Genomic DNA, 23,777 nt, shown 5'->3' on the forward strand with positions numbered 1-23,777 from the left:
AGAGCAGCACACAGGGGCCAGTGGGAGCTGTAGTTCAGATCTTTTGGTCACTCCTTGCCACTGCCATTTGAACAAATAAACACCGGGCGAAGGTTAACAAGTTTTTGCCTCCTGCAGCCAAAAATTAGAAATAAATTTTAATGGCAGGAAATTATTCCATGAGAGGGTCTTTCCCCCTTGGGTGAGGGCACTCCTTCTTCTAGGGTCCTCATAACATAGCAATGGTTCCCAGGGATGGACATTGAGCTGAGGAGGGGAGGAGGAGGAGAGGGAAAGTATCCGGGTGTTGTCATTCATTTCCTTTTAGAAAGTTTCGTCAGCCACCCCATGAGGAAAGGGCACCTTGGAAAAGAGAGGGGATCCTTTCCATGGACGGGGAACAGAGGTGGTGGGGGCTGGGGAGGGGGTCCCACAGGAGTGAGGAGATGGGCCTGTTCCCGTCACGGTTTTGCTCAAGGCTGTTCACGTTACGACCAATACCAGCAAATCCCAGATCAGCCCTGATTTGTGCAGGGAATCTAGAATCAGCTGACTGCCTTCCCAGGCCTCTCTGAAGGTGCCTGCCAAACGCTACTCATCACACCAGCTGCAGCCGCCCCTCTCTGCTACCCTCCTGCTGCCTGAACCTCCTCAGCAGGATGTTTAGGGGCACTCGACCTGATTGGCAACCCTATCAGGACAACACATGCCCTTCGTTCGATCTCTGGAGTGGTGTCTGTGTGCAGGGGAGAAAAACCAGCAGTAATCTCAGCTCTGGAGACAGGAGGCGTGGGGCCTGGCCTTCTATTCACGCAGGAGCTCACTGTGCAGTGTTGGTGCTGAAACGGCCTCCATCGGCCTCAGCAACCAGAACCTCCCATACTTCCTGCATCAGAGGCCAGGCCTGCCTCCACTAGCGAGGCATTTGAACACAAGTGGGATGCTGTTGGATGTATTCAACCCTCAGTTGTCAGAAGCCGACAAATTGAATGGACTCTGCCCACACCCTGTGCAGCAGCTGGGCATCAGCGCTGGTCCACCCGCAGGGCCCTCAGGATGGCATTAGTCATTGCCACCATTGCACACGCAGGGGTCCCTGGCTCCCTCCAACTTCCCTTATTCACCCACTTTTTTCCTGAACCCGAGGCTTTTCTCTGGCAGCTCTGGGACGCTGATGCCTGCTGGCTCTGAGCAAAGCCCTCTCCCCCATGGAAGGTCAGCACACGAGGTAATGAGCTGCCTGTGGCTCTGTCAACGATTCACCCTAAAGTCTGCAGATACCATGCAAATAAAGACTTCCTGTGGGCAACAATTCACGCAGGGTGACCTACGGCAGGAGAGAGGATGGCAGATTAGGCAAATGTTGGGCTATGTTCTACTCATTCAAACAGGAATACTCAACGTATGATCTTAAAACTGACGCCAAAGATGCGCAGGCTCTAAGGGGACACACTGATTACACTTCAGGAGTCAGCACGCTGAGGCGGCTTCTGCGTGGGCCAGCTTCTGCCCGGACTCTGCCCTGAGCTCACAGCCAGCCTCTGCTTCCCAGCCAACGTGCACAAGAATGAACCTCTTCTCTAAAGGGTCAGTGAAGAGAAGCCGCATGCCACAGAGAACACGAGGGAGTCAATGGCACCCTCCCTCTAGCACCAGCTGGATTTTTCAAAAAGCTTATGTGTATATTTGAGGGATAGAACATGGTGTTGTAAGATACATATATGTAGTAAAGTGGTTACTATAATGGAATGAATTAACATACTCATTATTTCACAAAGTTGCCGATCCCCTCTGCCGTGGCAAGGCAGCTGCAATCTACTCATTTAGGAAAAATCCTCAGTACAATACACATTATTAACTATAGTCCTCATGTTGTACGTTAGATCTGTTGACTTATTCGTTCTATGTATTTTCCACTTGACATGATCTCCCTGGACAACCCCTCAACTGCACTTTTCTAGTCCTTATCTTGGTATATGTGGCCCCTTTCTGTTTTGGGACGCCACACGTAGGTGAGCACACGCAGGAGTTTTCCTTCTGCGTCTTCCCTGTTTACTGAGCCGTCAGGGAAATGCAAATCCAAAGCGCGGTGCGACGCCACTTCACACGTCTTGGGACGACCGTTACCAAAGAAGACAGAGATAGCACGTGCTGGTGAAGATGTTGAGAAAAGGGAACCTTCTAGACTGTTGATGGGAATGCAGATTGGTGCAGTTATTATGAAAAATGTTACGGAGGCTCCTAAGGAAACCAGCTGAATTTTACAACGAATCCTGCCACTTAAGTTTGGGACAGGTCATGTGAACGGCCGTGGGACACGTGACACAATGAGATCATCCCATGCCATCTTCCACGGCCCGGTCTAAGAAGATACGTAGAGATGCTCAGGTAATCTGGGTTTCTGGTACTGTGCTGACCACCGCAGTGCAGAGAGCATGTTTTGTCTAGGGGTTTATGAGGACGGAGGCTGAGAGGCTAAAAACTGAGCTCAATTTTTAACTGAATTTTTAACTTTGTCAGTTTCAACCTGTTTTTCTGGCTACCAGTGCACTCAAGTGACCTCAGCAGATGCCGTGCGAGGCACAGATACTTTCCCTTTTATTTATTTATTTATTTAAAGACGGGGTTTCACCACGTTGGCCAGGCTGGTCTTGAACTCCCGACCTCAGGTGATCTGCCCACCTTGGCCTCCAAAGTGCTTGGATCACAGGCGTGAGCCACGACGCCCGGCTGATATTTTTCCAATGGAAGAGGATGGGCTGTCTGCTGTCGGGACGCCCGGTGTGTAGATCTGGCTGAAACTAACTGCAGTGAAGTCTCACAGACAGCTCCTTGGTTCATGGGGTTGGCTCCATGTAAGGAATAGCGACCTGCTTGTCTGCTCTCAGGAGTGCATAGGATGAGGAAACCACTGTTCGCCAAGTGCTACTGGCACGTCCCGACAGTCACTTAATCCGGTTAAGTTCTCACTGCAGTTGTGAGAAGCACCATTAGCCCTCCCACAGATGAGGAAACAAAGGCTTACAATTCAACACTGCCTTCGCAGTCAGACAGGTGTCCAAAGTTGACCGTGGCACTCACTCCCAGGCCCACTCCCTTCAGTGAGCTGCAGCAAGGCCAACCCCTGAGCTCGCTGCAGACGCCAGCATGGCCTTTACTGCTGGAGTTCCTGTCGATGCCTGGCTCCATCACAGACCTAAGGAGGCCTGAGTGCTGGACCCGCCTCCGCCAGTGCCAAGCAGCTGCCCCGTGTCCGGCCTTCTTAGCCAGGCCAGGCATCTCAGAAACAGACACTACTGGGCACACAGTAAAACCGGATCATCCCCTATTAATAGGGAAAACGCTCCCTGAAGTGGACACTTTGGGTAGAGCATCATTCAGCCGTATTTTTCATGAAAACCAACTTTCAAAGGAAAGTGACACGTTCACCCCGACCTACACTGAACTTGCTGGATGAACCTGCCAAATATTCTCATGCCCCCGTGATTTGACACTTTCTTTCCCTTATGAAATCCTTCTACACACCTCCTGACACATCAACATCCTTAGCTCAAATTACTGCCTCCTCTGGACTTGAGAATTCCCTATACAACTGCTGTAGCGTCACTCGCTGCTGCCAGTGACCTCTGTGTGCTCATCTCTCCTACAGGTTTCTATGCAGAAATGGTCAGGTTTGAATTCTCCTCTTAAAGCACCTAGCCCAGTGCCTCGTACATAATGCTGGGCTTGTTTGTTCCATCTTACTTATTAATGTGCATGTATATTCCCAGATGGAAGGGATCTGAAACACCGTGGCACAGAGCTTTGTTCCTGTAAAAGTGCCTCTGAGTAACATTAGACAGACAAGAGGGATCATCTTCAAAGACCCCACACCCAAGCCATTTGCTCTTCCCAATCTCCCCGACCCCCACGCTACCCTCCCGCAGTCTAAACCAAGCCCGATGTCTGCCTGGGAACGCCCTCTCGTGGTGCTTTAGGGTCATGACCACACAAAGACGCAGGAGTTGCGGGTAGGGTCTTTATTAGAAGATGGTTACTGCTGTACCACAGGGTCAGACGAGCGCCGGGTAAGCAGTGTCAGAGGCCTGTGTTCAGCCCAAGAATGTGGATCTTCTCTCCCTGTTGATCACAGTGGGTAGGTTTCTTCAGAAAAGCCCCAGAGGCGGGGACCCGTGAGCCCCAAGGTTAGAAGTGGAACTGGAAGGCCTCGGTCACATGCTGCTTCCACGCTTCCAGGCTGGGCAGCAAGGAGGAGATGCCCATGACGTGCCAGGTCTCCCCGTCTGACACCAGTGAAGTCTGGTAGGACAGCAGCCGCACGCCTGCCTCTGCCAGGAGGCCTGGAAATAGAAACACCTGGTTGGCACAGGGCATGGGGGGAAGGAGCGAGGGACTGGTAGCAGAGTTAGACGTCCTAGGCATGTCATCAAAGGTACAATGAGGGGACGATGGTCTCAGAGTCGAAGAGCTGACGTGGGAGCGCAACAGGGCATCTGTCCAGCTTCCGCTGATATTCCCAACTCTCTGGGAACGCCATGACCATCGGCTGCAGCTGTCGACTTGCTGATCACTAGTTTTATCCCACCGACAGCAAGGGAGAAAAGCAGGAAAGGTCCCTTGGGCAGCCAGCAAGGATGATGAAATCAGGCCCCTCAGCGTTTGAAAGCACACCCTCTGCCAAACAGCAGCCCAAGCCCCAGGGAACTGGGCAGGTCCAAGATGCCCACCATGGCTGGAGGCATTGCAGACGTTGCTGCAGCTGGGCTGGCCACCAGGGCCGGCCACAGGCAGGAGTAGTAAAAAACCTGCACTCAATGTCCCTGAGCTGCTGGGCTATGGCTCCACAGGCAGGTCCAGTGTATTTAACATGGCGAGCTGGGGACCCACAGCTGGGCAGGAAGAGAGGCCCTGGGCCCACCCTGCCATGCTGCTCTGCGACCCTGGATAAGGCACTTTCTCTCTTCAAACTCAATACCCACTCCCTGAGTGTTCTGAAAACTGGCAGGACAGACCCTCTGCATGGTGCAGATACAGACACACCCTAGGGCATGAAGAGGGGCTGAAGGAAGGTGGGTAGAGCTAAATCCCAGGGCAGACCCCACCCCAGCCTCAAGGGTACCAGCCAGCCCTCCAGGGACCTCTCACCAATCATGGTAGGCAGCATTGCAGGGTCGGAGGTCTGAGTCCGGAATAGGAGCAGGGGCAGGCCCCTGCGGAGAGGCACTTCTGGCCTGAAGACAGCTCCGTTGAGCCCCTGCAGCACAGGTGTGGTGCCCTGGACCAAGCCCACAGCCTGGTAAGGGGCGCCTGCCAGGGCCACGGCCAGGAGACATTCACCGAAACCCTGCTCCCCTGGTGCTGCCAGGCTGTGGGAGGTGGTGACCTGCGAGAAGGCAAGGCGACAGTTACCCCTCCTGGCTGCACCGCGTCCACCCTCCTCTTAGCCAAATCACCCACTGGTGGGACGTAGGGCTCCAGCCTGGAAAACGTGCTCAGTAATTCAGGACCAGAAGGGAGAGGGCAAATGGGCCCAGCTGTGTGCCCCTGGGCATCAGCTTCCTGGAAAACCAATGATCTCTGTAAAGGGAGGGCAAAGGAATCGGCCAGACGCAGGCAAAGGCTTGGAGGGGAGCAGGGAGGAAAGAACAGGAGGGAGGTAGGGCTGTGAAGAGACTCCGCCCTGGCCCCTCCTGCTCTGACACAGCTTCCTGCACATATCTGTGGCAAGACCGGGAGGCAGGAGTGGAGGGAGCAGAGGGGTGTGGACATGGCAGCTCTGATGCTTATCCCTTCTGCCAGCTCCCGCTGGCTGAGCAAGACTTTGAAACAGACTTTGATGTAAACAGAGAACCAGAGGGAAAGGCACCGACGGGAAGCCGTGAGAGGCAGCAGGACGTGCTGGTTTCTCACAGATTGCAAGCGCACCGGGAACCCGGGTCCTCCGGCATGAGGAGCCCCGAGGGGAGTCGGGCAGAGTGAAACACCCTGGCTCCTCACTTCTTCAGCCGTGAGATGGGGACGCTGCTACTGCGAGCACTGTCACCAGCCACACTCGGGGCCAGGCAGTGTCTCCGTTTTGCAGATGAAGAAACTGGCTACCCCTCACAGGTGGACAGGGTGGTGCAAGACTGGCACCTAGGCCTCCGCTCAGTGAACGGGCTCTGGAAACGTGGGGGAGGAGGGCGGTGCTGACAGGGATGGGAGGCAGCGCAAGGGAGGGGGCGCACATTGAGGCCAGCCTCTTCCACCAGCAGCTTGGCGTTCACCAAGTTCACATCCGCCTGCTTGGAAGCCTCCTTCAAGAGGCCGACGATGACTGCAGGGCTTAGGCAGGTCCCGGCGTTCTTCAGGGGCGCTCCTGCGGACAGAGAAGCTACCGTGAGGTCACATGAGGTCACTGCTTGTCGAGCACCACAGGAGGGGGCAGGAAGCCGCTGGCACCTGGCTCTGGACTATGGACTCCTCGCTGCCCTGGGGACCCCAAGGGTAGTCTGCCCCAGGCAGGTCCACTTGCCCTTCAGTGGGCTCAGAGGAGGCATAATCTGGGCCCAAGCTGGGAAACCCAGGATGCTTTAACCACCTTGAGAAACTCAGCTCTGAAACTCAGCCTAACTCCGCTCCCCTCCCCCAACCCAGCCCCTGGCTTGTCATTCTCCCACCGGACACTGGAAAATTCCCTACACTTACCCCTCCTTGGCACTCAGCCTTGCCAGCCTCAGGAAATGAAACCAGAAAGAAGCAACCGAAGCAAGTCCTGCCCAGCTCCCCGCCTTGTTTCCTTCGGGTCCTGGACACCCAGGCCACTGGGGACTGCCTGGCTCTGCCCTTCCCCGGTATTGCCAACACCTGGGGTTTAGCTGCCCTCACCCTGCAATCTCTCCCCAAGTGTGGGGCGCTCAACAGTCCGTGGGGAAAGACACGCCTCTACAGAGTTAAGGAAACGAGCCCTCCTTGGTCACTCCACCGTATCTGCACAGTACTGGATCCACTTCAAAGGTGGCCACAGACTGCTTGGCAGCCTGAGGGGTGGACAGAGGGCACCGTGCTCATTCCCACTCCATGGCTGAGCAAGCACCCTCGAGGGCTGTCGGACGGCCCAAGGGACCACCTTAGTAAGTCACAGGGCACAAAGTGTCCTCACCGCCTCCTGACTCATCTGCCCCTAACCCTAACTTTACAAGTGAAGAATCCAGGGGAGAGTCTCAGAAGGGAGCATCATATAGCAGGCAAACGGCAGGGCCATAAACCAGAATCCAGCGTCCCGTTGCTTAATTAGGTCCTCCCTCCAGCCATCCTACAGCTTCTCGCATGAAACTCTTATCTTGTAGAGGCCTCCCTTGCACCCAGAACATGTATGTCTTAAAAATACTACATAAAAATCATTTATGAAAATTCAGTATATCTTTCCAGTGGCTTTTTCTGCCCCTCCCTTTACCACCCTCCCACCAGTAGTAAGGGAGTGATACTCAGGGCTGGGTCCAAGCCACCCCCATCGCGTCTCACTGACCCTGCGTGCTGCCGCAGATACACCCAGCAGGACAGAGCCCACGCCCCCCTCATCCCTCCTCCCCCTCCCTCTGCAAGCTCCCCAGCTCACCTTGTGTTATCACCTGGATGGTCCCTTTGGGAGACCCAGCCCAAGCTCGCATCAGTGTCCCCAGAGCTTCTGCCAGACCAATCCAAGGCTTGGTGTGTGGAGAGAAGGCGCTGGTAAGGGCCTGGGCATTTACCTGCAGAGGATGGAGGAGTGGGACTGTGGTCAGGAAGAGGCATGGCAGAGCCTGAATCGAAGTCTGGCTGCCAAGACCCAGCTCCACAAGGTCACTCATGCCTTGCTGTCTGATGGCAGCTTCCATCAGCCCCAACAAGAGGACAATGACTTGTTCCTACAGATGAGGAGAGCCAGAAACGGATACAGAAGACCACAACCTCTCCAAATGATTCCTTTCGTGGAACTGTGTCCTACCCGGCCCCCTCCATGGGAGACTCGTTTTGTCTGCACTGGGGAAGGGGTTGGACAGCACAATAAAGGTGAGTCTTTGACACAAAGCACCCGGAAATCAAAGATAACACGGATGAAGAGTGACGGGTCTTCTCGGGCAGCCAATTTGCCTTCATTTTTATTCTCTACATTGGCTTTTTTAAAGTGAGTGTTTACATTGTCACTGAACACTATGATCAATTATCACAAAGTTTTGACGATCACGCTTCAAGTATCAACCCACGTGAAGTCCACCGTGAGGCATGCAGTGACACTGAGGGGACAGAAGCCACATACCCCCCCAAAAGCTGTGAGTCTAGGATCTGTCTGGCTGCGCACCCCCTCCCCACCGGGGCCTGATAACGGAACCAGCTTGTTGTGGGCCAAAATGTCAGTTCCATTTTGTGGTTTAAAATACTCTGGTTCTGAGTTAGGCATCTGGCCGCTTTTATTGAGATAACTTATAAAGTCAGCCATCTAAGAAAGATGTGACTCAAACAGGCAGCCACAAGACGTAATTAGAAGGAAACACAGATGCTTCTCTTACTGTTTTTATAAAGATATCACTGCCAGAATATTTTTTTTTAAACAGAAAGAGAATCACAGTATCGGAAATGACCGCAGAGGCGGGCTTCACGGGGGCCCCTCCAGTGCGGAGGCGGCAGGTCCGCAGACTTCTTGCTGCAGGGGCCCTGAATTCTCTCCAAGGGGATGCAGAGGGGAAGGGTGGTGGGGTGGAGCAGCCAGCTGCTGGGAGACCTGCAGCACCACGCCACAGCAGCAGAGCCAAGTCCAGGTAAGCAGCCCCGTAGGCAGGCACCTCACAGCATCTCTGTGCTCTGTGTGGGCCTGCAGAGTCCGTGCCTGGGGAGGTGCCCATCACAGGGCTTCTGAGCAAAAGGAGGATTGGCAGTCTTCCCTGGATTACAGGTGGCAGAGCTCCAGGGAGGAGTCAGGCATTTCTGGTCCCTAATCTGACCCTAATGTTATTATTCTGTGTCTGAGGCTGGAAGAAAACTGAACTGGAGAGAATGCGGGAAAGAATCAGGAAACAGTATTTCCTACGTCACACAACTGTCTCTTTCCAAATGGCTACTCTGAGACCATTTGCTGGTGTGGGTGGACAGTTCAGTCTGCCTAAGGGTAGTTATTCTGACCGAGAGGTTTCACCTCCTAAGACAGCGACATTCTGTGGTTCATTCGATGGAACCTACATTAGGGAGTCCCTTTCAGGAGAAGCCCTGGAATGTCAACACTACCTAATGGTAATGGCAATAAATCGCAAAGCTGCGATGGGGAGGGCGGACACCTGCCTTCACTACCTAATGGTAATGGCAATAAATCGCAAAGCTGCGATGGGGAGGGCGGACACCTGCCTTCTGAGCAGGCTGAAAGGGTGAAACCTTGAAGCCCGGATTGACTGGCAATGGTCACGAGCCCAAACCTCAGCCTGGAATATAAGCCGCATCCCCTGGGAGGAATGAACCTGCTGAGAGGCCGACCGTGCAAGATGAATGAAGTGCGCTCTGCCCTGAGGAGCCCCACAGCGGAGAGGACAGAGGAGGAGGTAGGCAGGTGAGGGTCTCTGCTGACCCACTCCCGTGGGGCCGGTCCTAGCCCTGATGACTTCCGTGGACTGTGTGGGGCTGCTGGGCGGCAGTAGGCACCCTTCCTTCCTCAGGATGGAGGGAACAGAGAGGCCTGGAGGGCTGGGCTCTCAATCCAGAGGTGGGAGGGCGGAACCAACCTCCCAGTCTCTCCTGCCACACTGCTGCCCTCACGAGTGAAAATCCCCCAACTGAGGGTCAGCCAGGACAGTCGGGAACCCCCAGCCCATTTCCCTGACTGAGGGTACTAATTCCATGGCTGGGCCCACCCCCACAAGCTGCAGAGAGGCTTAAGTCATGTTTTTTTATCCTTAGGGAACTTAGAATTTAGATTAAGTAGAAAGATTAAAAAAAAAAACAAAACCTCATGGAACTGAACCTTAATAACAAGAATGTGGTTGATAAACCACAAAAGTTGCGAAGGGGCTAGAAAGGCCAAGCCAGAGCCGGGCGCGGTGGCTCAGCCTGTAATCCCAGCACTTTGGGAGGCTGAGGCGGGTGGATCACGAGGTCGAGAGATCGAGACCATCCTGGTCAACACGGTGAAACCCCGTCTCTACTAAAAAAAATACAAAAAATTAGCTGGGCCTGGTGGCGCGTGCCTGTAATCCCAGCTACTCAGGAGGCTGAGGCAGGAGAATTGCCTGAACCCAGGAGGCGGAGGTTGCGGTGAGCCGAGATCGTGCCATTGCACTCCAGCCTGGGTAACAAGAGCGAAACTCCGTCTCAATAAAAAAAAAAAAAAAGAAAGAAAGAAAGGCCAAGCCAGACTTCCTAAGGAGGTGGCCAGCCCCTGGAAGCAGAGTTATGCCTCCCTCACACACCTGTGTCTCCCAAGGGCTACGACAAGGTCTGGAACCCAGCGGAACTTAAGAAATACCCACAGACTGAATGAATGACATAGGACTTGTAAGTCAGGTTAAGCTCGAAGGAGACGCACATGCCAGGAAGGGCTTGATGGAAGCAAAGACAAGAAGCCGGGTCTTATGGCATGATTCGGGGAATGTAAGGGGGCCAGGCGGCATGGAGGGCTCGCTTTCGAGTGGGTTGGGCAGCCTGTTAAGGAAGGGGGAGCTTACAGAGTGCAAACTTCCTACACAGGCCATCCCCCACCATGTCCCCACCTGCTGCGCTTAGCTGGCACCCACAGCACTCCTTCCTTTCCAAGGCCTGTGGAGAACAAAGGAGCCTTTCTCCAGAGGCTGGGCCTGGGAAGGGCCACAATCTCTGCAGCAAGACTACATTGTAACAGAACTGAGCCAGGCTCTCGGCTGACAAGGCTTCTGTTATCAAGGCTGGAGATGGGAGGCTCCCGCCCACCATCTCCGGAGAGTGTTGACTTAAGCAGATTCCCTTATCTTCTGCTCCCAGAGCTGAATCTGTTCACCCAGGCTGTCACCAGCCCCTACAAGATGCCTTCCTTCCTTTCCTCCCTCTGACCCCTGGCCCCAGCCCCAGGTGGTGATACTTACAACCCCAGTGAGAGATTTCCCCTTCACCATGTCCACGAACTGAACAGCAATTTCCTCCCCACAACGGCTCTGCGCCTCCTTGGTGCTGGCTCCCAGGTGGGGACAGCTGATGACATTCTCATGATCCACCAAGGTTCGGTCCCGTGGCGGCTCCTGCCCAGAAAGATAACTACAGGTTGGCTGCCATGGACTGTTCACACCCACTTGGGCCACCCCAGGGAAAAGGACAGTTGGAGGGAAGGCAGTCAGGGGTGCTGCTGCCTTCCACTTCTGTTTTGTCAGGGCGGTCACTGGACTCAATAAGGGGCTTCCTCATGAATGTTCCATTTCAGCAGAGTGGACAGAGCACAGTGGACAGAGCAGAGGGGACAGAGCAGAGTGGACAGAGCAGAGTGGACAGAGCACAGTGGACAGAGCAGAGGGGACAGAGCAGAGTGGACAGAGCAGAGGGGACAGAGCAGAAAGTGTGAGCCAGATTCAGATCTCACCTTCACCACTTACCACCTAGATACTTTGGGGTGAACCTTGATCTAACCCTCGGTTTCTTTATCTGTCAAATGGGTTGATCCTATCTCCCTTACAACATCACTGTGGGGATTGTGCACCTTTAACATGGAAGGTTAAAAAAAACTGCTGCTGTTCCTGGGTTTTCTTCCTGAACCTCAGCCCCTGCATCCACGCAGCACTTGCTGTCGATGTGCCTTGCTGGACTCAGCAGTGTGCTGCTCTTCACAGACACTCCACGCAGGTAACCGCATCCCGGCTCTCCTCGGCACAGGCTGCCCGTCTGTGGCTCCTCCGCCCCGCCCTGCAGTGTTTCCCACCCTCTGCTCACTGAGAAGATAGCCCTTGGGAATGTTATTTAGACATCTTCTGCACATTCTCCTGGGGGCTCTGTTGGTCCCACTGAATTTTGATCATGTAACCCCGGGAGTCCCGGCCAGGCTAACCGAGTAACCCCGGGAGTCCCGGCCACGTGTAACCGTGTAACCCTGTAATCCCGGCCAGATCATAATCATGTAACCCCAAGAGTCCCTTACCACCAGCAAGTGGCACAAGAGAGCAGGAGAAGGTGCTGTGTTAGGGAGGATAGTGATACAAAGATGGACAAGGCTTGCCCTGCCTTCAGGGAGTTTATAATCTCAGAGTTGAGAACGACGAGCAGGGTTACAAACCAAAAGGCACTGTACACACTGGGCTGGGAGCAGGCACTGAGTGCTACAGGGGCTCAGAGAGGGCCAGGGACCTTCCCAGGACACACAGCTAGTAACCCGTGAACCACAACCACGCAATCCAAAGTCCACGCCCTTTCCCTTCCTCACGGGGAGAAGCCCCAATGTTGGGGGCAGGATCTCTCAGGAGAGGAGCCAGCAAGATTGAAGGGCAAATGCACTCTTCCCTACTGGATCTGGTGCGCGGCTGTGCGGCTGAGCCTCTGCTCCCGCTGGGAGAGCAGTCCGCCCTGAGGACCCTGAGAGAATCCTGCCAGTATCTCCTCCCTTCTGTCTACCCAGGAAGAGAAGAAGGGAAAAGGAATGCCGATGGACACTGGAAAGGCCATCTGCTTGGCAGTGGGGCTGCATTTCAATCAGGGTCTTCTAACACACCAAACCCCTCTCCCTGCCCCACACCCTCAGCCACAGAACTGATTTGTGGCTCTATCTTTGTCAATACGTTAGCAGTCTGAGGAGCCTGGAACCAGGAACTGGGTCCCCTTTGAAGCCTGAATTTTGCAGAAAACCACATAGTTGCCTCCATACCAGGCTCCGCAAAGGCTCCTCAAACCACACGGGTGTGTTTTTGGCAACCCAATTTTCCCCTGCTTACCACAGATGAAAGAGACAATAAACTAGGGGCCTTCTGTAAAACGCCAGGCTTTCCCAGCCACAGGCCTCTCTGCACCCTGACGCTCCCCACCTCCTGATACTGAGGCTGCAGGCACTTACTTCCGTAAACACGTCCAGCGCAGCCCCGGCACACTGGCCAGACTGCAGCGCCCGGAGCAGGGCGCCTTCATCCACGATCCCTCCACGGGCGCAGTTCACCACACGTACCCCCTTCTTGCACTGGGCAAAGGTGCCGTCGTTCAATAAGCCTGGAAGAAAACGAAGCATCTTCCTGCTGGGGCAGCACTGGGATCCCCACGCTCATCCCTGGCTCCCAGAGCCCCTCTCCTGCTAGACGGCAGCCTCCTCGATCTCATCTCTTCCTCCGCGGACGCACTGGGGCAGCAGTCCCTGTTATGCGTCTGGGCCAGACTCAGCTTAGAAACGCCTTAGAAATTCTTGAGATCTTACTGTTTCAAGTGGGTCTGGGAATCAGAAAGCCCTGCAGGGGCTGCAGGAAGCATCCATGGAGTCATGGTTGTCCCTGTGGCCAGTTCACCTAGGCCCCAAGCACTTCCAGCTGGCTTACCCCCCTGCATCCAATGCAGGGGCATCTAACAAAGCACCAGGCTCTGCAGGACCAGGGTGCCCCTCCCCACAGCCGGTTACCAGCGCCTGCAGAAGGCCCAGGTGGAGGGCCCATTTGTTAACTGGTCTGTGGCTTCTGTGCCAACCCACGATGTAAGGATGCACCTACCTGTGGTGGAGGGCAGGAGAGGAGTGTGCACAGTGATGAAATCACAGAGAGGCCAGATCTCCTCCAGGGGCAGCTGTTGAACACCAAAGGAGGCCGAGATCTCTGGGGAAATGATGGGGTCATACCCGATCGTCTGGTCAGAAGACAGAGAGAGGGAGGAAGTGTCATTCTTAATTATGAGTATTGTTATTTTTAAGAATAGCAAACATTTTGTGAGCATTTTCCATATACTCGGTACCATGCTCAGCTTAATTAATTCTCCGGTTTGATTCTGATGATAGCACAAAGGTGCTGGGATGGTGGCCTGTCTGCTTGAGAGCTGAGGGAAGCAGGGCTTCTAAAATGAGGAGGGGCACGGCCAGAGCTCAGAGGAACGTGTGTGTGCCTCCGTGCTCTGACCCCACACAGATGCCACAGTAGCTCACGTGTGTCTGGACCAGGTGGAGCTTGGGAGCCCTCAGAAAGCAGCCAGGGCGGGCAGTCACATGGGGAGCAGACAGCTGGGAAAGGGAGGAGAAATGGGAGCTACAGCTGGAAGGTCCAGTCCAGAAAACAGACAGGTGCACCAGGTACTAAAACAGAGTGAGCAGAAGCGAAGGAGGAGGGCAACAGGGGTGCAAGGCAGGACCCGGAGCAGGAGCAACAGCACGTGCCCTCTCAACCAGGAGGCCTGACCCGCAGCCTCCCGCAGTCACTGCCCACTGCGTCCCCCTGAACCTGGGTCCTGAACCCTAAATAAAGGAGGAAGGCAGGTAACTGCAGTCATCTGTCACTGTCACATTCAATCACTGGGAATTATTTGAAGAGAAATTCCCCTTAATCCAGAGGGAGAATATAAGGACTTGATTAAAAACAGAAGACACAGCACAGTACTTTCACAGCCGCTGTCCCTGGGTGGTGGAATTATTTTTCTCCTTTACTTTCTGTGCTTCCAAGTTCTCCACTACATATTCATAAATTACTTTTGAAATTAGGGATACAGAATAGATACTTTAGGACATAATGGCAAAGCTGGGTGCCATGGCTCACGCCTATAATCCCAGCACTTTGGGAGGCTGAGGCAGGAGAATCACTTGACCCCAGTAGTTGGAGACTAGCTGGGGCAATATAGTAAGACCCTTCCTCTACAAAGTATTAAGTAATTAGCTGAGTGTGGTGGCACGCACCTGTGTCACTCAGGAGGCTGAGCCAGGAGAGTCACTTGGACCTCGGAGGTTGAGGCTGTAGCCTGGGTGACAGACCAAGACCCTGTCTCAGAAAAAATAGAAAAGAACATAGTAGGGAAGAGGACTTCAAATTCAGTACTTCTAGGGCAGAAGCTGAACATAGTTACGAGTAAGGTGAAGCCTCTGGATCGCGTTTTTCATCTTTAGCCTTGTGGAACAAGGAAAGCCAAGTGGTCCCACACTAATGATCAGGCAGGTTTTGGGGAAAGATACTGCCACCCCCATGCCCTGTAAGAACTGCCAGCTCAGAATGCACGTGGTCTTTTTCAGACACTGCTGCTCCCCTTGGCTCTAAGCTATTCATTTCTTTTCTTTTTTTTTTTTTTTTTTGAGACAGAGTCTTGCTGGAGTGCGGTGGCACAATCTCAGCTCATTGCAACCTCCGCCTCCAGGGTTCAAGCAATTCTCCTGCCTCAGCCTCCTGAGTGGCTGGGATTACAGGCACACACCACCAAGCCCAGCTAATTCTTGAATTTTTTTAGTAGAGACGGATTTCACCATGTTGGCCAGGATGGTATCAATCTCTTGACCTTGTGATCCACCCGCCTCGGCCTCCCAAAGTGCCGGGATTATAGACATGAGCCACCGCGCCCGGGTAACCTACTCATTCCTGGTGGGGAGAAGAAAGTGTCCAGGGGAGGAGGCGGGGTCCCTGCCATCGTAGTCACAAGTCCTCTTTGTCTGCTGGCTCTGAGGCTGGCAGCAACAATGGCCCTGTTCATCTCTAATCCAAATGTATTTTTTTTCTCACATGGAGTGGGGAGAGGAAAGGAATACCAATAGAGATTGCAAGATCCAGACTGGCTGACATCTGTTTCCAGCTCAGGAGCCAAGAACAGCCTGGGGGCTGGCAGGAGGAGGGACCCTGCAGGCTGAGCCTGGTCCCCTCCATAGGCAGGTGCCTGGGGCTGCAGGGAGAGGGCTGGGGAGAGGGGCAGGTGAGCATCTTCCTCAGTGGTCAGCAAAGCACTGACTCAGCTTCCTTCTTTCACAGAGAGTATCTCATTTATCTGCAGATGACTGCAGGGAAGGAATCTCGCTGAGCAAACCTCTGTTCTCATTTTCCATTTGAGATAACCAGGGCAGAAAAGAGGTGAACTCAGCTAAGGGTTGGGGTTCCGACACTAGGAGACAGTGTTGAGGGGATGGAAAGGGTGACATCAGGCCCAGGACACACGTGCCTGCCAGGGTCCTGATGTGTCCTGGAAAGGGTCAGATATCCTAATACACAGAAATTGGAGCAGCTCTGAGTACTCACCATTCAAAGACTACTCCCAGAGAGAAGCCTTGGGGAGAAGCCTGAAGGGGTTCCCTCACCTCAATCGCAGCCCCAGGACAGACTCCTGATGTTGATACAACAGAGGAAGCCTCACTTTCTAAGCAGGACTCCAGGGCAGCTGGTGACTCCTAGCTGCCTGAGGTCACGGAAAGCAGCCCTGAGAGGCTGGTTGGTATGCTGGCTCATCGGAGCAAAGAGGAGAGCAAGGAGGCCTCCCAGTTAGAGAGGCTCCGAACGAGAGAGAACCTTGAAGGTCACGCCCTCTCTCTGCCCCATAGCTGAATTTTTAATTTAGCACTGGAACTCTCCCTACCCACATATGAAGACAGATCAGTTCAAAGCTGCAGAGGTGAAGGCTCAAATTGCCACCACCTGCTGTCTCCCTGGGGCCCCTCCTTGCTCCCACCTGTGTCTCTAAGGCACCTTGCCAGAACCTGAGGCTCTGAGTTTGAAAATCACTGCTCTGGGCAATAAACATTCCAGGTACCACAGAATAGGAGCTGCCTATTCTGGAGAGTGTCTGTCTTTGGAATAGCTAAGCAGCATAGTGGTCTGACACAGGGACTGTTTAACTACAGTGGATTGTGAATAGAGTCGGGTGGTATTGGGCAAAGAGTGGCAGCCTGGAAGGCTGAGCTGGATTCCACCAGTTCATAGCCACATTACCTTCAGCATATCACAGAACCTTCCCGGGTGTCAGTTTCCTTATTTATAAACCTGGGATAATAATTCTGACCCCACAGAGTCATTTCAAGCACAGGAACCCACATAGACCTCAGCAAACATTAGCTGGATCTGAAAGAATCATTGATAACTGGTCCCTCAGGTTCAACATCCATCCCTCTGGGCTTAAAGTTGCCTTTGTGAAGGCAGGAGGGATATAGAAAAAGGGAGAGTTCCACAGTAGTTCTATGTAAACTTCTCTAGATCCAACATGATCTGGCTGTCAAAACTGTTTTCCTAACGTTTGATGAAGACTTCCTGGCTGCAGTGTGAACCCACAATCCCTGTAATTCCCTGAAACCGACGGTGAACAGAGAGACGTCTGATAGCAGCCTTAGTGGCTTCATCTCTTTGGCCTGTCTGGGAATCCCTGCAGGTCGCCTCTCGCAGTTGAATTGCCTCTCTCATTTGCAGGGTCTCCTGGATTAGCTCAAGTGGGCAGCACTGCTATTGTCTGAAACCTTCCCTTAGCCAGAAGCCCGCTGAGCTCCCAGAGTAGGAAAACACAGAGACCTGGGGAAGGCAGGAGGCAGGTGTGATTTCTGAGACAAGGGTGAGGTCTTCCGGCTACCAGAGGGGCTACGATCAGATCGCAGTGTACATACAAGCACCTTAAATCTCTTCTGGAATATGGAAGGAAACTAGAAGGACGAATGGACCAACGGATGTAAGGCTCCACTGTGAGGCAGAAACCTGTTCCTATTTTCTAAATTATCACAGGAAAACAGACACCACAAAACCAGGAAGGAAACAAAGAAATGGGCAGGACACAAGTGTCCTCCGTGTGAAGCAAGATAGGTAGTCAAGGAAGTGACAAGGAAGTGACCATGTTCTCAGACGGACGCAGCGGCCGAGGTCAACACAATAAACCTCAGCATTCGTATCAGAATTGAGCTCATTCAAGCAAAGCGATCTTCAGTAGGGAACCCCCCATCTAGAGAGCCTGTGCACTGATTTTTCCTGTCCTCAAAGTGGCCCCTCCCTGGGCCCCTGCTCATTATAATAGAAAACACACTCCTGGGTGGAGACTGAAGGTGTGGCGAGTGAACAAGCATGTACAGCTGCCACTCAGGTGCACCCGGAGCACCACCCGAAACAAGCTTAGTCGTAACACCTCTTCCCACCTCCTTACGGATAATCACACACAACTCCATAAAGGGAGTTTCTCCAGCAGTGATCAATACTGCCTCATCCTTAGGGGAATTCAGCCGCCTGACTTCTCTCTCTCAAGGGGCACTGTCTACTGTGCACTTGACTTTCAAAATATTCTTCTTTCTTTGCAATAAATTCCTCAGTACTGTATCGTGTCTCTTTTCTTTCTTTCTTTTTTTTTTTTTGAGACGGAGTTTCGCTCTTGTTACCCAGCCTGGAGTGCAATGGCGTGATCTCGGCTCACCTCAACCTCCGCCTCCTGGGTTCAGGCAATTCTCCTGCCTCAGCCCCCTGAGTGGCTGGGATTACAGGCACGCGCCACCATGCCCGGCTAATTTTTTTGTATTTTTAGTAGAGACGGGGTTTCACCATGTTGACCAGGATGGTCTCGATCTCTTGACCTCATGATCCACCCACCTCAGCCTCCCAAAGTGCTGGGATTACAGGCTTGAGCCACCACGCCCAGCCCTCGTGTCTCTTTTTCAAATTCTTTTAAACTATGAAGACAAGAACCAAGGGCTCCAAACAGCATCAACCCCCGGTTCACTGGCAGTCAGGGCTCTCCACTCATCTGGGAGCTGAAGGACCGCTTCCAAGTATTCCCAGCTTTTGAGTCCAGCTCAGTAGGTCAATGTTCTCTCTCTCTCCTTGGCTTTAATGCTTATTTAAATAAGAGCTCCGAAGGAGGGTTAGACCCTCCTAGAACAAAGCTTCTGGCTTCTGCCCAGCCATGCCCTTTCCAAAATTGCTGCAGAAGTCTCACAGCAGAGGGTTCCAGCAACATCTTACCTTCATCCCAAAGGACTGCATCCGGGTAGCCACCTCTCTCCCAATCCTGCCCAGGCCAAGAATTCCCAGGGTCTTTCCATTCAGCTCTGTTCCCATGAACTGCAACCAAACAGGCAAAAGGAAAGAAGCTGAAGTGAGCAACGCGGGTGGGCCCGGGGCCCAGGTGGGGTGAGTCGAGGCCGCTGCTCACCTTCTTCCGCTCCCATTTGCCATCCTTCATCGAAGCCGTCGCCTGGGGGATCTGCCTGCAAGGACAGACACAGGTTCAGAGGGCCCACTCGGACTCCCGCCAGCCCAGGAAGGAGACGCAACATCAGGCCTGCACAGTCACTGCCCCGGGGACTGGGGCTGGGGTTCAGGTTTAGGAACACTGATGGCGGTAAGGGGAAGACAGAAGAGACAAAGCCCTGGCAAGATGTGACTTAGAAACCCGGGATTCCTGTGACCAGCCAGGCATCTGGGAGGAGGTCCGGACTCCAGCTCAGCCACTGAGGCAGCAGTCAGAGGGAGCTTTTTACGTTAAGTGATCACCGGTCCTCCAGGGTCTGTAGGGACAGCTGAGTGGAGTACTGGGCAACTCCGATCGAGGTGCTCCAGGAGCTCGAGGAATTATTTTCATCTTCCCATCAAAACCTCGGATATTTTCTACTATGATGAAGGGGACACTGATTACTTATGCTTCCTTGAGAGTTTCTTAACCCCGAGGGTCTTAGACTAGTCTGGAGTGGGTGGGTGGATGTCAAAGCCCAGAAGCTTCCATTCTGTCCTGAATGTGTGGTCCCAAGACTTTTAAAGTCACAGCACCTTCCTGTCCCACGAGGCGCACACACACGTGCACACGCACACACATATGCACACACACACACGCACTTCACAGCCTGTCTCCTCGTGTGTTTCGGATGGAAGTCTGACTCTACATCTGTGTTTTTTGGAGGAGACAGAGGAAACAGCAATTAGGGCAACATTAGAGATCAAAGGGCAATGTGTGTCCTGTGGGCCACAGGTCATCAAGGCATCTCTGGAGGCAGAAATGAGAAACAATGTTTGAGGAGCACTTTCTCTATTTTATACATCCTAAAATAAATGTTCAGGCACACATTAACTCCTCTAACGTTCACACGTTCACAGCTGCACGGAGGGAGGCACTGGGGGTTAAACAGCTCACCCCGGATCACCCAACTGGAGACACCTGACCAGATTCAAAGCCAGCAAAGTCCACCCCAGCAGAGCCAACCTCCTGAGTATTTAAATGCAGGCTTTTAACCTGCCGCCAAAAACCTGAGAGTGAGTGGGCATGCAAAGAGAGAGCTCAGGACGCTACTTCTCTGCTTTCAATTCACTAGCTTCTAACACACAAACATTCTCTCATCTCTACACGTTACCGGGACATTGATTTCCACCTGAGGGTAAGGCTGAAGGTGCAGTCTGTCCTCTCTATCACAGAGCCCCACCATCTTACGGGTAAACTCAGGAGAACTTCAATGCCAAGCCACATGGGGGACAAGCGGCATTCACCTCTCTGCTCCGACCCATCAGACAGGTAGTAAGGACAGGGACTTGCCTGAGGAGCTGTTCACTTCTCGGGAAAGCTTGCCTGATAAAATGCCTTTGACCTAGTGAGTTCGAGCCCCCCACCTGGCCCCTCTCTCCCTCACATCCTGTTTTCTTCCCACCGGACTCCACAGTGCTATCAAGATGTATGCACGCGACACCACAGAACATAAGAAATCCCTAAACCCTTTCTCTGGCTGATCACGGAGCTGGACCAGGTCTCAACGCTTTGGAATCCTCATCAGGCCGGCCCCTACCGCGGGTGAGGGGCTCTCAAGAATTACAGGGCTGCTGGCCTGACCTACTGGAGGAGGAGATGGTAAAGCAAAACGGTAAAACCTACATTTGCTCGTTCTCGCCTTCCTCCCGTTCTGTGTGCTCTTCTGCACCTCAGGAGCCCCTTCTGCTCTAAGTCCCCGCCGTGAGGTGCAGCCACACCCGCTCTCCACCCACACTGGCCAACCCTGCAGAGTCTACACACAGCACTGTTCTTTCCTGCTGCCCTCCCTGCTAGGAAGGGGCTGATGAAACTAACACATTCCTTCCCAGTAGGGTGCGTATTTTCTAGTTTTGATGCCCCTTTGATGAGTGAGGTCATGGTGAGTAATGACAGTGGAAAGCTTCTTTTAAACAACAGCAGTTCACCGATTCCTTTTAAGAAAGCTGGGAAAGGAGGGAAAGTATCCCTGGTTCCTAATCCTTTCCTTCCACCTCCAGAAAAGAGTGAGGTAATTAATTACATAGAAAGCCACACCGAAATCTTTTCCCCTTACTCAAAAAAAAAAAAAAATATCACTGAAGGTAATAGCTACAGTGAAACCAAGGCACCAGGCTTCTATACCCCTCCAGGGGGAGAGAAAGACACTCGGCCTAGATGTCCTGTGAGAGCCAGGAGAGCCAGGGTGCCAGCTTGGGGGCCCCTTCTAGGCTCAGACCCTGCTGCTGTGTGAGCTGTCCTGTTTCTCCTTTCCCACAACGGCCTCCCTTCACCTCTCAGTGAGTATCAGTGAATAGCAGAGACCTCAGGTGGAAATTGTGCGGAAGAGTTAGAGCAGAGGTTAACTCCCCAACATCCTCCTCCAGCAGGAGGGAAAGCAGGTCTTGCATGGGAAAAGTAATTTCTGGGTCCCAGGTTTCAGGCCTGAGTATAGAAACAGGGAGTCCTTGATGCTTAAGTCCCCTCATTTAGGGAATCCATGGAGCTTCAAAGAGCCTGACAACAGCTTCCTGCCCCGTTTTTACTGGGAGCCCTGCTCTTGCCCTTGACCACAGAAACGCTTGAACTGCCTGTCCAACAGAAGTGCTCCATGCCGTCAGTTTTGCCAAATTACTAACCAACACACACTGAGCCTCAAGCACATTCCGTGCCATATCCATCTGATTTCTAGGCCGTCCCCTCCACTCAAGAGGTCTGGAATTCCTGCTGGAAGAGCAAGAGTCTTGCCCATTTGAGTTTCATCGAGTTATGAACCCACAGGAACACACGGGGACCCTGAAGCAGGTTCTTATTCCATTCTATTACAATGCAGATTTGTAAGCGCAGTGACAGAGATGAGGGCGAGGGGAATCAGTGAGGGACACAGCCCAGCTGGGGAAGCCAGAGACCTTCTTGGATAAATTAATACTGAAACTTGGTCTTGAAAAGTAAGCAGAGGGTACCTAGAAGCTGTCCATACTCTGCTGCCTGGAGCATCCTTCTTTGTTATTCTAGGTAGCAGGGTATGGCGAACATTTGTAACAACTGGAGGCTACAGCACAGTGTCTGTAGCATGAAGAACAGAACATGGGTAAAGGGAGGTGCACCTCTGTGCACCAGGGAACCTGCGTAATGAGTGCTGAATAGAGGACCTGAGGCCCTTCAAGGCTCTTAGCAGTCTGCACGTCACCCTCTTAGCAGTCTGCACGTCACCCTCTTAGCAGTCTGCACGTCACCCTCTTAGCAGTCTGCACGTCACCCTCTTAGCAGTCTGCACGTCACCCTCTTAGCAGTCTGCATGTCACCAAGATGAAATGCTTCTAAGTTTTTCTGGGTTCATTTGCTCGGCGAGTGCTCATACTTGGCGTGCTGGAGAGACGGGCTTTGCTGAGAAGTCAGGAGCTTACCTGGCCAGGCTCAGGATCATCCCGCAGGTGAGTTCTGCAGCACTGAGGCTGTTCCCATTGGGGGTGCTAGGACCAAAGAAAACGGGGACATCAGTGGGCACAGACCCCAGATTCTCACTCCTGCCCCAGGAGAAAGCCTTGAGTACAGGCTGTGCTTTCCTGCTCCGTAAGCTGCCCAGTTCTTGGCATTCACCCCCAGACCCACGCCACTGTCCAGGGTTCTCTGATGTACTCTTGCCCTAAGCCAAGGGCTGGAAAGAAATCCCCTTCCCCTGGCTCTTTGATTCCCTGCAGAGGGACCCCTCTATTAGAGAAACACACCTGGTCTCTCTACCCAAACGCTCACTTCTCCCAAGGCAGAGACGTGTCTCACATGGAGGTTCATGTATGGCTCAGCCCTCTTCTTTCTCCTATTCCAGGACCTGCCTGCCTCCAGAAAGCACGAATTTCCTGCTGCTCCTACCACTGATCTTACCAAAGCTGAGTCTCTCAAGTTCAGGGCTCACTCAGCCCACCGCCTGCAGATTTTCATCAAGTTACCCAATCTGCCTTTTTTTTTGTTTTTTTTTGAAACAGCTCTTTGCTCTGTCACGCAGGCTGGAGTGCACTGCCATGATCACAGCTCACTGTAGCCTCGACTTCCCAGGGCTCAAGCGATCCTACCAGCTCAGCCTTCTGAGTAGCTGAGACTACAGGCTGGTGCCGTGATACCTGGCTACTGTTTTTTATATTTCTGTAGAGATGGGGAGGCTCACTTTGTTGCCCAGGCTGGTCTCGATCTCCTGGACCCAAGTGATCCTCCCACCTTGGCCTTCCAAAGTGCTGGGATTACAGGCGTGGAGCTCCCACACCCAGCCCCAACCTAGCTTTTATTAGTAATCTCCACTTGTCTGACTACTCTTTCTATCTCTCAACAAGCTCTGAACTGAGAAAGGCTCCTCATACCCTAAGTCAAAGGGCAATGCAGACTATGCCCATTTTATAGACGGGAGAATAGAGATCGTAACCCACAAAACTATTTTTTCTTTTCTCAACGGCTTTTTAGGTTTTTGAAAGAATTTCATATACGTGTTCATCCTTTTCATTCCCCTACTGGGTCTGTCTTTTTTATATCTGGAACGAAGGTTAATGAGGTTACAAGAAGAAAAGGTCAAGAGATCCTGCATGAGATAACGGGACTCTCGGAGGCTGTCTGTCCACAAAACCACCTGGCTTCTCACCCTCAGGCAGCAAACAGGCTGCATGGGGGAGCCAGCAGAGTGCACACGTTAGGGCCTGGCTGCCTCTGGGTCCAAGGCAAGAACGCGGGATGGGCTACGTTTAACAGTTCTC

At 53.0% G+C, this 23,777-nt stretch overlaps 1 protein-coding gene across 2 annotated transcripts in view; it reads right to left on the reverse strand.

Annotated features, from left to right (window-relative positions):
• Positions 1 to 3,983: 3,983 nt before the first annotated feature.
• Positions 3,984 to 23,777, reverse strand: part of PHGDH (phosphoglycerate dehydrogenase) — a 29,713-nt gene continuing 9,919 nt past the window's right edge. Inside the window, exons 3-12 of one of the 2 annotated variants that reach the window (XM_002759799.7) lie at positions 22,446 to 22,511; positions 18,982 to 19,036; positions 18,792 to 18,890; positions 13,623 to 13,755; positions 12,986 to 13,134; positions 11,040 to 11,192; positions 7,577 to 7,709; positions 6,207 to 6,337; positions 5,125 to 5,362; positions 3,984 to 4,319 (exon numbers count right to left, since the gene is read on the reverse strand). In XM_002759799.7, the coding sequence (XP_002759845.1) occupies positions 4,165 to 4,319; positions 5,125 to 5,362; positions 6,207 to 6,337; positions 7,577 to 7,709; positions 11,040 to 11,192; positions 12,986 to 13,134; positions 13,623 to 13,755; positions 18,792 to 18,890; positions 18,982 to 19,036; positions 22,446 to 22,511 (1,312 nt within the window). In that variant the 3' untranslated portion in view covers positions 3,984 to 4,164. The remainder of the gene's footprint in view (positions 4,320 to 5,124; positions 5,363 to 6,206; positions 6,338 to 7,576; positions 7,710 to 11,039; positions 11,193 to 12,985; positions 13,135 to 13,622; positions 13,756 to 18,791; positions 18,891 to 18,981; positions 19,037 to 22,445; positions 22,512 to 23,777) is intronic. The other variant, XM_054236708.2, reaches the window with a different exon arrangement.

The sequence above is a fragment of the Callithrix jacchus genome, chromosome 7, assembly GCF_049354715.1.
Source record: "Callithrix jacchus isolate 240 chromosome 7, calJac240_pri, whole genome shotgun sequence".
Taxonomy (NCBI): Eukaryota; Metazoa; Chordata; class Mammalia; order Primates; family Cebidae; genus Callithrix; species Callithrix jacchus.